Here is a 16,131-nt window from a genome sequence, read left to right on the forward strand (position 1 = left end):
CATACATTCAAACATTTATTTATTTGCACATATATAAACCTGCACAAAATCCAGTCAATGAAAAAAACAAAACAAGAAATGTGTCAGGAGAGGTCAAGAAGCCACAGGCCTCCCCCCAACCCCAGCAGAAAAAAACAATAACAAAAAAAGGAAGAAAGATCTAAACTAACATAATTTAAAAAAAACAAGAAGTACACAAAATGTGCAGAAAAACCCTAACCAAACAGTGGAAAACAATCCAATAAAAACAATAAAATACATACAAAAAAACTGCAGGAAAAAAAAGAAAATATATCTAAACATATCAAAAGATAATTAGACATCATGAATTAAATGAGATGATAATTTCCTTTTAAAATGTTCTAAGGATAACGAGCTCTTGATAACATGTATTTTTGGTGTTCAATATTTGTACACCACGATATCTGAGGTACTGGCCATGTTTTGTTTTGTAAAAAGGCAGGTGAAGATGATTAACCTGTCTAGTATTATGTGAATGAATTTGAGAATTAGATTTAAAGAAGTTATAGAATACAATAGAATAGAAAGCTTTATTGTCATCGTATTAAATACAACGAGATTCACAGTTGCCACTTCTGGTCAGTGCTTTAAAACAAATACTTGACAAGACTAAACGTGGCAGATAAAACATATAACAAATAAAACACACACACAGTTATAAAGCAAGTAAAACAGGTAAAGGAGATGTAATAAATAAATATAAACAGTGTTACACTAGAGGTATAAAATATAAAAAATAGATGTAATGTAAACAGAGGTAATTGCACTTGTAAAATAGGTAGGGTAGATGTGATGAATAAAATGTAAACAAAGGTAGTTGCACTTGAGGTGTATATTGCATCAAGGATATATTGCACAGACACATGTATTTCACATTCAGTGTATTAATATTGCACAGATGTATTGTTTGTTGCTAAACGATGATGGTAAAGAAGAAGGCAAGAACATATATTTATATATAAACACACATATCTGATGAATATTTATGTCATAAACTGAAAGAATGATCAGTTTCCTTCTTAGAGTTTGACAAAGTTGACAATCTTACAAATAATCTTTGCAACAAATAAAGTCTAGGAAGATTATGTTTGTTCATTCACAAAAAAACAAACAACGCACTAGTTCTAGTTCACTACATAGGAACCTATGTTGTAATGCTGCACCACGGCGGGTTTTCGCTGTGACACATCGTACTGGAACGTGTGTGTGCAACATGATTTAGTGTCCGGTCGGCTCCTCCAGGTGAAAGTCATGGCAGGTCCTGATCTGATACAAACTCTTCTGTACACTGTCAACAATCTGCTGCAGCAGGAGAAGTACAAAGCGGCGTTGGCGGTGCTGAAAGGATTCAGAAACGGAGCAGTGTGAGTGAAGAGACACAGTAAAGTAGCCAGCAGGCTGAGCGAACTCACCATAGTCTACTTCCATGTCGCTCTCTGGTGCTAAAGGTCTCATCAGCTGGATATGACAGGTGGTGGCTAGCTTCAGCTGCCTGCTGCCACTGTGGCTGCTTAACAGATAGATATTATTGACGTTACTAAAAGCACTGAGGATGTTTCACCTTGTTTTGTAACTAGTTGTGTTTCCAGACAGCTCTGACATCAAAGTGTGTTTTCTTTTCTCCTCAGCTATGGAGCCAAAATCAGAGCACCACATGCTCTGGTGATGACCTTTCTGTTCAGAAGTGGCAGGTAAGGATAAGAGCTGTAATGCATTTCTATAAGAAACAGTAACTTCTTGTTATTAGTGTACAATGCACGTCTCTTAAAGGGGAACACCACCTAAATTAATCGTTTTTTTCCATGGCCTAGGAAAGTTCAATCAGTATTAGAGAACATGAGCTGCTCTCTCTCTCAAAGCCAGAAACCTAATGGTACGTTTTTTTATCGCGAGGGGACGCGACACTTCCCAACATTGGACGCTTGGTGGGCTGTCCCTAGAAACAAGGCACTCGGCTCCTGATTGGACGAACGCTTTCCCGCCGATGGCTGCTGCTCCCAGCTTTCAAACCGGAACCAGTATGGAGGCTCGTTTGGAAACTTTCTTCTCTTATTTCACGTAAATAGTTCACTGAAATGTGTTTCTGAAAACATTTGAGGCGAGAAATAACCCGTGCAGTTGCTGAATCTGTCTTTATTTTGGATCGACAACGTTTAGTTTAAAAGATTATCGTGAGTTTCGAGAGGCGGCGAGTCGCGTCGGACGCCCGTGATTTGCATAAAGTAGTCAGGACTTCAACTTTATGCAAATAAGGAGCGGGCGTCGTGACGCCTAGTTTCTCGAATCGCGACGCCACGCTACCTGAATGCATTGCGCGGCTGCTTGCATAGACAATGAATGGGGAGCGTGGAAAGCACGGAGCCTGTGGACACGTACCGTAAGAAGTAAGTCTCACACTTGTGATGTCATAGGGTATCAAGTCTGGAGCTGCTCCATAGACAATGAATGGGAGACTGATTTTGTGGACCCGCACAATGTTTGTTTTCTTTTTTATACCCAAATGAGCGTGTATAGTGTTGTCAGTTGTGAAACAGAAAATGTCCCCATATACTCGGAGCATTCCCCTGACTGCTCTAAGTGTCATCTAGAACATCTCTTCCAAGTCAGTGGAGCAGCTTCAGACATGATGACATCACCAGTTGAGTTTTTTGGAGAGAGTTGTTCATGTTTACTAATACATTTTGGACTGTCGTAGTCCATAGAAATAACATGTATGAATTTTGAAAATGGGCGTAGTTCCCCTTTAAGTTTAAACATCTTTTTGTTTTCCCTGATAGTTTGAAGGATAAGCTCAGAGCCATTTTGAAGGCCACGTACACCCACTCCCGCAACCTGGCGTGCTTTGTGTTTACATACAAAGGACTGCAAGCCCTGCAGGAGAAGTGTCAGGGAAAGAGTTTGCAGTCTCACTCATTCCTGGCCGCCTGTGTTGGAGGATGGTTAGTGTTTGGAGATAACAACAACATCAATAGCCAGGTATGATACGCTCTGTAGTCCTAAAATCCCTTGTTGTCACATTTGCTCTTTCCTTGATCCTGTTCATACAACAACAAGCAGATCATCACAAACTCAAGACTGTAATTGCTCGAGTAAATGTGTTCAATCCGTTAAAACGGTTTGCTCTTCTCTAGATCAACATGTACCTGCTGTCGAGGATTCTGTTCGCCCTGTCTCGGCTGGCTGTGGAGAAAGGATTCATCCCCCCGCCTAAACACGACCCTTTCCCACTCTTCGCCACGCTGGTGTGGGGTGTTGTCTTGTGGCTGTTTGAATATTACCCTCACACCCTCCAGCCATCACTGCAGTCCTCAATGAACTACCTCTACCATGACAGCAATGTGTGGCATGACATATCAGACTTTCTTGTTTATAATAAGCCAAGGACTGCTGCTTAGGAGTTTTACTTGTTTTCAGTACGGACCAGTTCTCTACTATACATAAATTGCATTATAATTTTTTGTAATTATTAATACTCCAAATATGATTGATAATTGTTGCCTTTTTTTTAATTATTTTTGTTTGTTTATTTGTTAACGTTTGATACATTGATATATGTATGTCTCGTGGGTCAGCTCTCACCAAATCTCCAGCTAAAGAGACAGACCAGTATATTTACATACCATTGTGACAGTATTGGACAAAATCTGCTTTAAATAGCAATATCTGTATCTATCTCTGTATGATTGTTTTCTGCTAATATGTTGGGTGATTGCACTATTGTCTAATTTTAATTTCCATATATCACCAAATACAGCTGCCACACAACAAAAAACAGGCTGAAATGCTGTTGTCTGTTATGAAACTTCTTTTACACACAATTAATGAAGAAAAATAATGACATTTAAAAAATGGCAGCTGCGAATTTTGTTGTTAAAACAAGAGTTGTTCAAGTGTGGCACTACCGAGCGTCTTTTTCTGCAAAGCAGTGTGCGGGTTATATTGATGACTACCGTAAATATGGAGTATTCTGTGTTGTAATGAAGCGCTGTGACTCACTCATTGTGATATTACTAATGGCGTGACGCACTGCTGGATACGTCTGTAAGACGCTGAGCTCCTCTCCGCAGCACGTACACAAGAAATACAGGATGTGCGTGTAGAGGTTACAGTGTTCCTGTACTAATGTTTAGGTTTGTTTAAAAGCCGAAGGTGTGCCATAATTATATATTATTTACTGAAGACTGAATCAAATCCTGTCCTGAGTCAAACACAATACCATTTTTTTCTTCTTCAAAGGCTTAATCATCAGTTTTGCAATTGTCTATAATGATTTAGTCAACTCTGGCATAATGCCTTATAGGGGAATATCAAGGTCTGTACTTAAGGAGAGTTTTTAAGTACTTTTTCTTTACTTAAGTATTTTCATTTTATGCTAAAGTGTCCTTGAATCCCGAGTTGCTCCCCGGGGCACTTAACAGCAGCCCACTGCTCCTAAATGCTTCGGATGGCTGCAATGCAGAGGTCAAATTCCATGTATGTATATGTGACGATAGAAATAAAGTTTAAGTACCAAATTTCATGAAAAACAATCTAATAATTGAGGGATTTTTCCCTCGAAACCACAAATGTCAAACTTGTGTTGGCGCTAGAGGAGCAGTCAGGGAAGTCATTAGGATTCATCCTCTAGGAACAATGATTGTCTGTATAAAATTTCATCGCAATCCATCCAATAGTTGTAATATTTCAGTCTGGACCAAACTCACATTGTCTTTCATAGAGCCACACAGCTAGCGGCTCAAAATCCTAAAATTGTCCATTGTGCCAACTGATTGAAAGTTTGCTTGCAGGCTAAAAACCAAAGGTCTCGCATTTCTTTAAGTTTGGTCTTTACAAGATGTTATGAAGTATTACATTTTACTCAGTAATATGGAGACACCAGCTAGAGAAATAAAGCAACAATCCCTCTCGTGACTTCAAGTCAATATTCATTGTCCAAAAATGCCTCCCACCCAGTGAGCTGTAGCTACTGTACATACCTTTCATTATAAACGGATGCGTGCCCTACCACTTGAACATGATTTGCGTAATAAAGCTATTTTCTCTTTGAGGCAAGTCTAAACGTCAACAGGAAAAACAGCTCCAAGCAAACTCCCACACTTATTTTCCAAGGCAGAAGTCACGGTGTCCTCGTGCGACAATGTCAAGGCTGCAGTGCAGCGGATTAAAGGGCGTGTGTGTAGAGAGTGAGCAAATATGCCAGTTGTGCATGTGTGCCTGCATTTTTAAACTATCTTACCAATTCAGTGACAAGTAGGAACTATAATTTTTTTGCTTTGTAGACTTAAAGGGACTATTTGTAACTTTCAGAAATGCTTCTTAACAGCGACACCTTTGGCCGTGAAATCAACGAAAGTCAGCGTCGGGCTCGCGCTTGCTCGCTCTCAATATACCTGAACGAGCATCGCTCAAAACAGTGAGGCGACACGTCAGCTAAAACCACAATATCACTCTATATTTCAGCTGCTTGGCAGTAATGTTAGCTGACCAGACGAAGGTCTCTCCATGAACATGATTTAGATCTGATCCTAGTGTTGGCTTTTCCTGCCTAAGTGCAGGCTGATGCAGCGGAGCTCTGCAGCGGAGCTCTGCAGCGTGTCTCCTCTGCTCTCTCCACCCGCAGCCGGAGAGAGCAGAGGAGACACCGGCACCCGGTCGGTAACGAGAAGACAACGTAACTCTCTGCACAGCTTGGTCACTTCACAAGACACGGAAAGCCTCTGTTGGTCTGGAGGAGCTGCAGCAGTTATTTCTGCACAAACGTCCCCTGTACATTCACTAGATATTCTCAGAGCTAAACTAACTCTTCTGCAGTGTGGAGTGAGCGCGCGTTCACGTCTAGAGGATGAGCGAGCTGAGCTGTCTGAGTGAAGGAGAGCAGGCAGAGGAGGAGGGTACAGCGGCTACACGCGAACGCGCATATGCGAGCGCGCATGTGTGACGACCCGCTACATTTATGCGCGTACAAAGTTACAAATAGTCCCTTTAAGGGAGTTCGAAATTGGCTTGTTCAACAAACTCTAATTTTAGTTGTGAGCTTCTGACAGTGTGCATGCTCTGTTGTTATTCAAATCACATTTAGTAAGCTAACTGTTGTGATCAGATAGTATGGTTGACCCAAACGCAGGACAATGACAAGAAGTTGGTGAAGTTGTAGAGAATTTTATTGTGAAACCTCAAGTAAGAGAGGTGGGAGTGACATGGTCTTGGCTGGCTGAGGCAGAGGGGTGATGATGGTGGAGGATAAACTGGTGAGTGGCAGGCAGATGATCCTGGGACACGGGGGAAAAAGCTGTTAATCATAGGCTTCAACAACAACATGGGAATGAACTCACGGAAAACACAGAAACCACTGAGGCCTGAAGCACGAAATACCATGGTAACCGAGACAACGATGTGGCAAGGACTGGGAGGAAAGCCAGGATTAAAATACTGTGGAATTGAGATGAGTAGATTGCTGACAGGTGTGTGCCGAGCAGGGAGCAGGTAGAGGTGACAAGCTGTTTGATGGCAGGCGTAGCCTTAGCCCAGGTTGATGGCAGGACAGAAAGAGACGCACACACCAACACGTTCTCATCCCAACTCGTCACGTACTGCCGTACTGCATCAAAACCACTATAGTTACCCTTGGTGTCACTTTAGGATTAGGCAACAAAACCACTATACCTACAAACTAGGTTTAGGAAAGAACTACATGGTTGGGCTTAAAACTACTACATTTGTACAATGAAAATGAAACAGAAAGTTTTGAACACGGGACAACAATGAACAGCTGATCGTTAATATGGAAGTGAAATTTAACGCAGAGCGGTCTCCTGGATGAAAGGCTTGTGTTTGTTGGACAAGTCCACCTCCCCTCCTGCCCACCCGGTGTGTCTTTTCGCTCTTTAAACTACGTCACCACACTCCTGGCGCACTTTCTCGGAGCATTTACTGTTGCCGCGGATTGGTTTACAGTGTAGTACATTGTAGTAGCTAAGTGGTGCCTTGTGCGGCGGTATCAAAGGCCGATGGCTGTGACAAAGACTTGGTATTTGATGCCCTGGTGAGTGCTGTTTGCAGGCAGGCAGTAAATCCTCAGACACGGAGGAAAAATCAGTTAAGAAACTACCGAGGCCTGAAGCATGAACTACAATGATAACTAAGACAATGATCTGCAAAGAATATAGGAGGAAAGCCAGGGTTGGACCACAAGGGACAACACAAGGCACACTGGGAAACAAGGCCACGGCCATGACACTAACAAGGGGCCTGAATTACCTTAAACTTCTGACAGTGTCTGTCTTTCACTGCAGTCGTTTAAGAGACGTTCCCCATAAGAAAATTTACCATGGTACACATAGCACTACAACCTACCATGGTACCCGCTGAAGTTCCACGGTACCTACCATGTCTGATGTACCTTGGTGGGTTTATTGGTCTGACTAATATATAATCCCCAGAATCTAACTCATAGACCAAACAGGGAGCTCCTCCTTATACAGAAGGTCACAGGATTTGTACAGTAATAAGTGATAGTCGTTCTTTAAATGCCCATCACAGAAAAATAACCAATCAATATTAATACATTTTCTGGCCATGACCATTTCTAGAATGATACACGCTAATGTACAAAGTAGTTTGTGAGTGATATTTGAAACCTAATCATAAAAGTCGGTCAGTATGTCAGTATGATTATATAATTATTTTAAATCAATTTAGAAATAAGCAGACTCAAAGTGTCCATGAGAAAAATAAATTAAATGATTAAAAACTATCAGTAAAAGTGATTGAAGCCAGATAAATAAAGCAAAACACGCAGGGTAAAGTAAGAATATGACGTTGGAAGCAGGAAACAAAACCCAGGACGTCAGTAAGGCCTTCTGTGATTCCTTGGAAGAATCTGACACTGATGACAAAAATCTGAATCACCGTTTCAAACTAAATTTTGCAACAGCTTTAGTTGTAATCACACGAGGTTTAAAGGGCAGATACATGTAGCATGATACCAAACTAATCCTCCGATATAATGGTCTATAACAACACACTATGAACAGATACTACAATACGAGTTTGTGCACTGAATAGATATCATCCAGAATAGAAAATTACACAATTCCAGTTGTGTTCACTAAAATAGTATCTCTGCACCTGCTACAGGTCTGACATCTCTATTGCAAAACTTTGCAGTTTCTTGCCAGAGTTCACGCCCAACAAACTAACGTAATCATTTCTGTTCTTCCATTCAACTGGGTTGAGTTTGATTACTCACGCAAGCTTTACTTTGTACATGAAACCGCACACCTGCAACTGTCAACAAGGAGGGGTGTCCCATCTTGTGGTGAACTGTATGTTTTTTTGTTACACATGACTTGAGGGCCTTAGTTACAATTGAGGGAAACCGGTTTTACTTTCACACTATGTGAAATACTTTTGCTCCACCCTTTCAGAGGGTTTATAAAGCGGCAGAGGTTGACAACAGGATCATAAAACCTTGCATTGAAAATAAGACACTAACGAATGGAAGGTGAGGTTGCTCTTTACAAATGCAAGCTATTTGCTTGTTTGATCATTTAACTGTAGCCTGCCTTTTTGTATTTGATCTTTCTGTTTGACTGTTACATTTTGTATTAATCTTTTCTTCATTTGCAGACTTGAAAATGAAAAATGTCAACCTGGAAAAAGCTGAAAACATGGAGAGACACAGGACAGAGGGCTTCAGCAGCTCCAAAGCCCTGGTGGTGCGAAGAGGAGACCCGTTCAAAATCAGTCTGCAACTGAAGGGCCGAGCCTTCAACCCCAAGACCGACTCTCTGATGGTCAAAGTTATGCTAGGTATAATCTACATTTAGATTTTATGAATGAATGATGATGAATGGCTGTTGTATGCAACCACTCTGAACCACAATTTGAAATGCTTAACTGTCTCTTCTCTCCTCAGGCCGCCTGTATGTGGTGATGCCAGTCACTTTGTCCAAGAAGGTTTCTTCTTCCTCTTGTTGGCAAGCCTATATTGACCCAGAGGGCCTGAAACACCAGAACCCCTCCATCTTCATCTCCTCTCCGGCCTCCGCCTCGGTGGGCTGCTACAGATTTCAGTTTGTGTTCACTCAGAACGGCAAGAAGACCTGCGCGTTCGGCAAATTCATCCTGCTCTGCAACCCCTGGTGTCGTGGTGAGTCAACCAACCCAGTGAATTGATCAGAAGCTTCATACAAATACAGTTTTGCAGACTCAGAATTTGTTGATGGCTTCAGCAAAACCAAAGTAGAAATGTACTTATAGACATGGTATGTGTGGCTGAATGAGTTCATGATGATGTGTTGCATCCATTCATCACCTTTAATCACTTATTACTTCCTTTCATGGGAGTCTGATATGCACCAGCTTTACAAATATAGAGGGAAAAACATAAAAATGAGCTGAAGTCTTAGCATTGTGGTTTGAAATGTAAATACAGGAGGATGTACTAAATGTCAGGTTTATTTCTTGCAGAGGATGTTGTGCATATTCCCTTTGAGGACCAGAGAGAAGAGTACATCCAGAATGACTCCGGGCTGCTGTTTATAGGGACGGCTATGAACCTGGTGTCAAGACCATGGTCCTTCGATCAGGTATGAAAATCTGCTGATGAGCTTTTTTTGCAAATGTTCAATAAGGGAAAAAAATCATCAGGTTAGCGAAGGTGCTGACTCAACTCTGTGGTAATTTCTTAGGTTGTGTTCGAAGTCGCATACTAATATACTGTGTACTACTTACTCAATCAGTATGTACTGTATACTGCCTACTAAATTAACGATTCAGTATGCCATTACCAACAGACCGTTCACACTGATGTAAACTCAAGCAATAAGTCTTTACTCTGCATCGCATGACCGTATCAATCATGATGTTACCGGTCCGAGCTACTGATGAATTAAAATTGTTTATCACAAATGCAAATCAACATTCCACTCAATTTCATATTTTCCAGTAGCCTGTTATTTTAAGGCAAATTAAAATATTAAATATTTTTTTCTACAGTAGCCTACATGATATAGGCCTTCTGTATATGCAACCCTGCCTCCCACAAAATGGTTGCAGTTTTAAACAGTTTTAAACAGTTTTAAACAGTTTTAAACAGTTTTAAACACGTGGTTACAGTTGTAAATTGAAACAAAATAAAATGAAAAATGCAACAAAACTACAGCGGTAGGTTTAATAAAAAAAAAACATAATTCCAAACGTAATTGAGAATGCAGTTTAGTTGTATGGGAATGTAATTTTTAGAAGACAAAGCTGGTATTTGAGATGTGAGCTCCCGCGTTTTCCCTCTTAACTGTACCTTAAGGTCACTCGCCATCATTCGTATTTCAAGTCAAGTCAATTTTATCTATATAATCCAATTATCTCACATCACAAAATTTGCCTCAAGTGGCATTTCACTGTAAAGTATCGCTTGTGTCCACTTACAGTATATACTTTTAAAACTAGTAGTTGGATTAAACATGAAGCATGTATTTATTTATCAGAATATGCTCCAAATTTGTCACTATATGTTAAGTTAATCCTCTCATTTCTTTCTCTCTACCTGTGCAGTTTGAGCCTGGTGTTCTGGAGACGTGTCTGAATCTGCTCCAAGTCAGCCCCCAGCACCAGAAGAACAGGAGAACGGACTACCTGAACCGAAACAACCCCGTCTACATCGGCCGGGTCGTGTCTGCCATGGTGGGTACAAACACAACTTCAACACATAAACTTCCAGATATGAATATAAATCACTAGCTACCAGTGTTCTGTTTCATCAATGTTTTTATTTACTTTGTATGACATCAGGAGCGTATCACTGCTTATTAAAAACATGTTGCGTCTTGAACAGGAACACTGTGTTCTGCAGATAAACACACACCTGCTGCAGGTTTAGAAAACGTAATGTCACGTGCAGGCACGCTATAATTACTGCAGTAAAAAAAAAAAAGTGGTTATTAAACTGCCACTCTGAATCAGAATCACCTGGGAAGATGATGAGATGTCCCAGGTTGCTTTATGATGTTTGGGAACTGCAGATGGAAAATTACATTTATCTTCTCTTTTATGTTCAGATCAACAGCGAGGACGACCGTGGCGTGCTGCAAGGGAAGTGGGAAGGTGACTACAAACAAGGAGTTAATCCATCCTTGTGGACTGGGAGTGGGGACATCTTGACACAGTGGGCTGAGTCTGGTTACAGCCCAGTCAAATATGGACAGTGCTGGGTGTTTGCAGCCGTCATGTGCACAGGTGATTACATCATGATGAAGCAAAAGTTACTGAAATCATATAAAAATATCAGTGCTCAGCGCTTTTACTTTTGTACAAATCTTCAATAACCAGTACTAAACCTATGACATCATGATTGATGTCTTATCAGTCTTGTTCACATACCACCTAATTTTTTCCATTACGCAATGTTCAGACGTATTCGTCAGTGCGTAAACATCTGTTTGTTTTTTTTATCACGTCTTTCAGTGATGAGAGTTCTTGGCATTCCTTGCCGCGTCGTCACAAACTTCAACTCTGCCCACGACACCAACGACAACCTGGTGATTGAGGAGTACTACAGCGAAACAGGGCAGAAGCTGAACCGCAGCAAAGACAGCATATGGTCAGTAGGGATTTAACCTTTGACCTTTAACCTCAGTTTACTTGGCAAATATGATCAACAGTACTTTGTGAAAGTGACCCTGGCTTATTAAATCACTTTTTAAATTATAAAAAAAAAAAGCCTCTTAATGCTTTTGTGATATCTTATTTTGCCTCTTCTTCACAGGAACTTCCATGTTTGGGTGGAGTGCTGGATGACTCGCCGGGATCTGGGATCTGGGATGGATGGCTGGCAGGTTCTGGACCCGACCCCCCAGGAGAGGAGCAGAGGTGTGCAACAAATTTCTCCCTTTTTTAATCATGTTTGAATGTGTTTTCTTGAAAAAAACATCGCCATAACCTTCTTTTTCTTCCTTTCTTTTACCCTAGGAGTGTTCTGCTGTGGCCCAGCCCCAGTCAAAGCAATCAAGGATCGGCGTATCGACCTGTTTTTCGACATCCCCTTCGTCTACGCCGAGGTAAACGCCGACGTCCACTCAATCGTGGTGAGCGAGGGTCGTGTGGTCAGCTACAGCAATGACACGGAGAGGGTGGGATCCCTCATCTGCACCAAAGCGGTGGGCTCCCCCAGACACCAGAACATCACAGGAGACTACAAATACATCAAAAGTATGAACACAGAACACAGAAATTCATTAATTTGCTCAGAGAGAGTGTCACTCTAAGGCATAAATACTCACATTGTTCTTTCGATCTTTACAACATAGGCCCGACTTCAACACTTTCATCAAGAAGTTCCACAATATCAGATGACTCAACGTTACACAGAGGTAATTTTGAATACAATAATCGGACTCTTCGTCATCTGTTTAACAACAACGTCATCATCTCACGCACTGACTTTCTTTATGTTTATTTCACAGGCTCGTCCAAGGGTGTGTCAGTCGTCCTGATCCTGGATAAAGCTGTTGTTGCCGGGGAGCCCGTCTGCTTCACGGTGAAGGTCATCAACAAGCAGAGGGCGGCCAAGATGATGAAGGTGCATCTCAACGCCCAGGCTAAAGAATACAACAACAGCCCCTCAGACACCTTCTGGGAAACCCACGGCGTCGTGCAGCTGGCACCCATGGAAGGTAAATTCACCTTTCACTCATCTATACAGACTTTCACATCCGACCTCAAACAATTAGACAATTAATTGATCAGTCAATTGTCACTAAATTAATTGGCACATATTGTGAGAATCGTGGTTTAAATGTTTTTCTTTCTTCCCTCTGTCTTTCCAGTCAAGGTTATTCAGCAGCAGATCCTCCCAGCCCAGTATGAGGACGTGGTGGGAGACGACTTGATCAACCTCGCAGTGGTCCTGGAGGACGTAGCCAGTCATGAGCGGTTCCTGGCCTCGGAGGAGTTGAATATCGCCAGCCCTCAGCTCAACATAGAGGTAACTTTTAGATACCAAATAATATTCTAAACAAAGGGATACATTATTCGCAAAGGATCCAAAATATTTGCTTCTCTGATGTGATGGTGCAGCAGCTTGAGAGCTGTATAGGAAACAGACAGAATGCATTGACTCACTTTAGAGATATTTGGGGGGTAATTAAAGGGACTTATCAGGATTCACTAACACAAACGTCTCCTTCAGATTGCAGATGAAGACTCCATCGTGTCTAACAAAGAGCAGGTTGCCGCCGTGACCTTCACCAACCCGTTTTCTCACATGGTGAGCGGAGTACTGACCGTAGCCGGGGCCGGGCTGATCCGGAAAAAGGTCCACTTCAGGTAAGAATGAAGGACTTCTTGTCTTCATTTTTTTTCATGTACAGGTTCAATGTTTAATGACCTCAGCATCACGAATGGCTGCACAATGAATGGGCTGAGGAATGCTCAAATATAGGAGTGTCACCGTGACATGACGGCACAGCGTGTCTTTGTTGGAGGAATGTAGGCTTGTTACACTTGCATTGTCCTGCTCATGTTTGTGTTCAGGCGTGCGTGGCGAGGACAATCAACAAAATGTTCCACTGCTTTGAGCTGATCGGGGCCAATAATTATTTACAGGCACTAAAGGGGTTATTTAAGGCTGTGTGTGATTAGACAAAACTATAATCTTACAATGTGTGCTTAGACATTCACATGGTAATAATTGTAGCTCAGCTGTCGCAAGCAAAATTGGAGCCTGTGTCAGCTATTCGTGATCACTGCATACTGTAGTACTTGAGCATTTTGTGAACTCTTTTCTATCTTCTCTGTGTGTTCCTGCAGGATGCTCCCACTGCGTCCAGGAGGCAGCGTGGTGCAGCGCATCGACTTCATTCCCAGCAAGGTGGGAACAAAGATGCTGCAGGCCAGCCTGTCACTCTCACACGTCAACTCCACTATCAGAGGCTACAAGATGGTCTCCGTCAACAGAGCTTAAATTCTGTTTTTGGATGTGTTTTTTTGCTCAGGTGTCACATTTGGGTACGATACATTTCTGATGTCAGTGTTTTCCTTTTTCGTTTTATATATATTTATGATGTAAAAACTAAGTCACCCAACTGAAGGCCAGAACATGGCAACCAGGTGGCAGCATCAGTCGCAGAGGAAGCATTCAGATTATTGTCAACCCTTATGTTTTTCTATTGCTTTGTATGATATAAATGTGAATGTAAATTATATTTATTTATTTATTGATAAATATTATGCTATTTATGTGTTCAAGCCATGAAAATCAACACTTTTTAACAAACATGTCTACTTGGATAATTGTGATTTTTGCTGTTTGAAAAATAAAATAATAAAAAAAAGTGTTTATATCTACGAAGTGTGACATTTATTCGGACTGTCAAGTATACAGTATGTATTTATGTTATTGCAATTCTTTTTCTGCCCTGAAGAGGGCAACCTTTCCACAAAAAAAGGTGGACTTTAGTTCAGTCTGAATGAAATACTTCTAATTACATGTAATTCACACAAGGATCATTTCATATTTATTTATTTGTCATTCAATCCCTCTTGTTTCACACGCCTCTGTGAAATTAAATCAAACTCGACTCACCTTTCCCAACGATGCAATTAATTTATTTTTTATTAATCTATTTGAACTGTCTGTCAAAACAAATCGACAATAATAAAGCATTATATACAAATCATAGCTAAGCTGACAGGCAGTGTAATCGGCACATGCACAACCAGTTCATCTATATTACAAACGGGTTATTAGGAAATGAAAAGAAGGAGAGTTAAAACATGACAACATATACAACCCAGAATCAAAAGGAAGGATTCAAGCACCAGCCTATAATACAGCATCTTCAAGACAACGTCTTATCAAAACAGTTTTACAAGAGCACATTTTTGGTCTTTGAAAGGGATATTTTTATGCCGAGCTCCCAAACTGTTTATACCTGATTGTGTTGTGAATTTAACCAATAATAAATAGCTCACATTTTAATGGTAAAATACAATCAGACTATTTTCAATAGCCTCTACCTATGAGGAGAATATTATCTGACATTTATCATGAATAAAACAATTCTAAAATAATAGTGAAGGCAAAATCTATCCCACATAACATCATAATTTTAGGTCTAATTTTGTTTTTAAAATAGTGTTGGTCAGTGGAAACCGGGTTTAGTCTCACGACAAATAAAAAAAGACACAGCAGAACAAACTAACAACAATCGGAGCTTTTTATCCATGCAGACACTGTGTTCAATAAACAGGATGTACAATTTTTCAGTGCATCACTTTTTTTTGTTTGTACAAAAGTGGGACACCTTTGATAAAGTTGAGATGAGCTGAAGTTTAAAAAAAGGAAAAAAAGTTTTTTTTTTTAAAGCATTTGCAGTTTTAACCATAGTTCCCTGGGGTTAGTTATGAAGCGTTGGTCCCTTGTTTGTCTTTGGTCTTTTATTTTGGTCCATGTGTCATCGATACACTGCAGCCTCACTTCGAAATCCTCACAGTTCCTTTGGCTTTAAAGTGAAATTGTCCGCCTGGATGCTGCTCATCAGGGATCAAACACCTTGCACCAGACTTTGAAATAGCAATACTGACTCTGAATCAGTCTCTAGGGGGCGGCTTCACCTGATAGCTGCACTCAGGAGTTCAGGAGCTTCTCATGATTTAGGTGGAAGAGCAGAGAGCGTGACCGCTGGTGCCCTCTAGAGGTAGTCCAGCTCCAGTGCATGGCTCAGAGCCTCGAGGTCGGCCCGACAGGACACCCTCCAGAACGGCATGTTCTTCTGAGAAAACAAAAAATAAAGTCTAAAATGTATGCAGGTTTAATGTAAAACATGATAACTTAAAGGCAAGCTTTAGCTGCAGATGCAGTGCAGATGTGAATTATGGACTGTGGTTTAGAGGCGGATTATAGTATGTGACATAGTACACGTGGATAACATGTCGGCCTATAATGTACAAAAGCTTAATGCAAAAAAATTGCTGAACTGCCAAAACCAGGAGAAAGTCTGACATTTCAATGCAAAGATTATATATATAAAAAAAACAAGCTCAGAGACAGGAGAAATCGAGTGTGTCTTAAAGTTAACTGATTAGTTGAGGCCCATCTTTCAGCAGTCACAG

At 41.0% G+C, this 16,131-nt stretch overlaps 3 protein-coding genes across 6 annotated transcripts in view; 2 read left to right on the forward strand and 1 right to left on the reverse strand.

Annotated features, from left to right (window-relative positions):
- The first annotated feature begins 1,186 nt into the window (after positions 1-1,186).
- Positions 1,187-3,870, forward strand: pxmp4 (peroxisomal membrane protein 4). Its single transcript, XM_074641531.1, has 4 exons — positions 1,187-1,385; positions 1,650-1,712; positions 2,799-2,997; positions 3,153-3,870. The coding sequence occupies exons 1-4, from the start codon at positions 1,273-1,275 to the stop codon at positions 3,414-3,416; spliced, it is 639 nt and encodes a 212-aa protein (XP_074497632.1). The 5' UTR covers positions 1,187-1,272; the 3' UTR covers positions 3,417-3,870.
- Positions 3,871-8,403: 4,533 nt separating this feature from the next.
- tgm5l (transglutaminase 5, like) lies at positions 8,404-14,348 on the forward strand. The gene is made up of 14 exons (XM_074641695.1): positions 8,404-8,524; positions 8,650-8,832; positions 8,939-9,172; positions 9,493-9,611; positions 10,576-10,704; positions 11,079-11,256; positions 11,485-11,620; positions 11,786-11,889; positions 11,989-12,228; positions 12,327-12,389; positions 12,483-12,692; positions 12,846-13,003; positions 13,208-13,344; positions 13,828-14,348. The coding sequence occupies exons 1-14, from the start codon at positions 8,518-8,520 to the stop codon at positions 13,979-13,981; spliced, it is 2,052 nt and encodes a 683-aa protein (XP_074497796.1). The 5' UTR covers positions 8,404-8,517; the 3' UTR covers positions 13,982-14,348.
- A 255-nt stretch (positions 14,349-14,603) lies between these two features.
- The window catches only part of eya2 (EYA transcriptional coactivator and phosphatase 2), a 33,826-nt gene continuing 32,298 nt past the window's right edge, over positions 14,604-16,131 (reverse strand). For all 4 annotated transcript variants that reach the window (XM_074641702.1, XM_074641710.1, XM_074641721.1 and 1 more), the window contains one exon: positions 14,604-15,791. In XM_074641702.1, the coding sequence (XP_074497803.1) occupies positions 15,711-15,791 (81 nt within the window). In that variant the 3' untranslated portion in view covers positions 14,604-15,710. The remainder of the gene's footprint in view (positions 15,792-16,131) is intronic.

The sequence above is a fragment of the Sebastes fasciatus genome, chromosome 1 (assembly GCF_043250625.1).
Source record: "Sebastes fasciatus isolate fSebFas1 chromosome 1, fSebFas1.pri, whole genome shotgun sequence".
Lineage (NCBI taxonomy): Eukaryota > Metazoa > Chordata > Actinopteri > Perciformes > Sebastidae > Sebastes > Sebastes fasciatus.

Bases quoted from the DNA above. Each gene is read 5' to 3' on its own strand.
- pxmp4 (XM_074641531.1), top strand. From the start codon at position 1,273: ATGGCAGGTCCTGATCTGATACAAACTCTTCTGTACACTGTCAACAAT. The intron at 1,386-1,649 runs GTGAGTGAAGAG...TTTTCTCCTCAG, and splicing joins GGATTCAGAAACGGAGCAGT to CTATGGAGCCAAAATCAGAG. The intron at 1,713-2,798 runs GTAAGGATAAGA...TTTCCCTGATAG, and splicing joins TTTCTGTTCAGAAGTGGCAG to TTTGAAGGATAAGCTCAGAG.
- tgm5l (XM_074641695.1), top strand. The intron at 11,257-11,484 runs GTGATTACATCA...CACGTCTTTCAG, and splicing joins TGCAGCCGTCATGTGCACAG to TGATGAGAGTTCTTGGCATT. The intron at 11,890-11,988 runs GTGTGCAACAAA...CTTTTACCCTAG, and splicing joins CCCCCAGGAGAGGAGCAGAG to GAGTGTTCTGCTGTGGCCCA.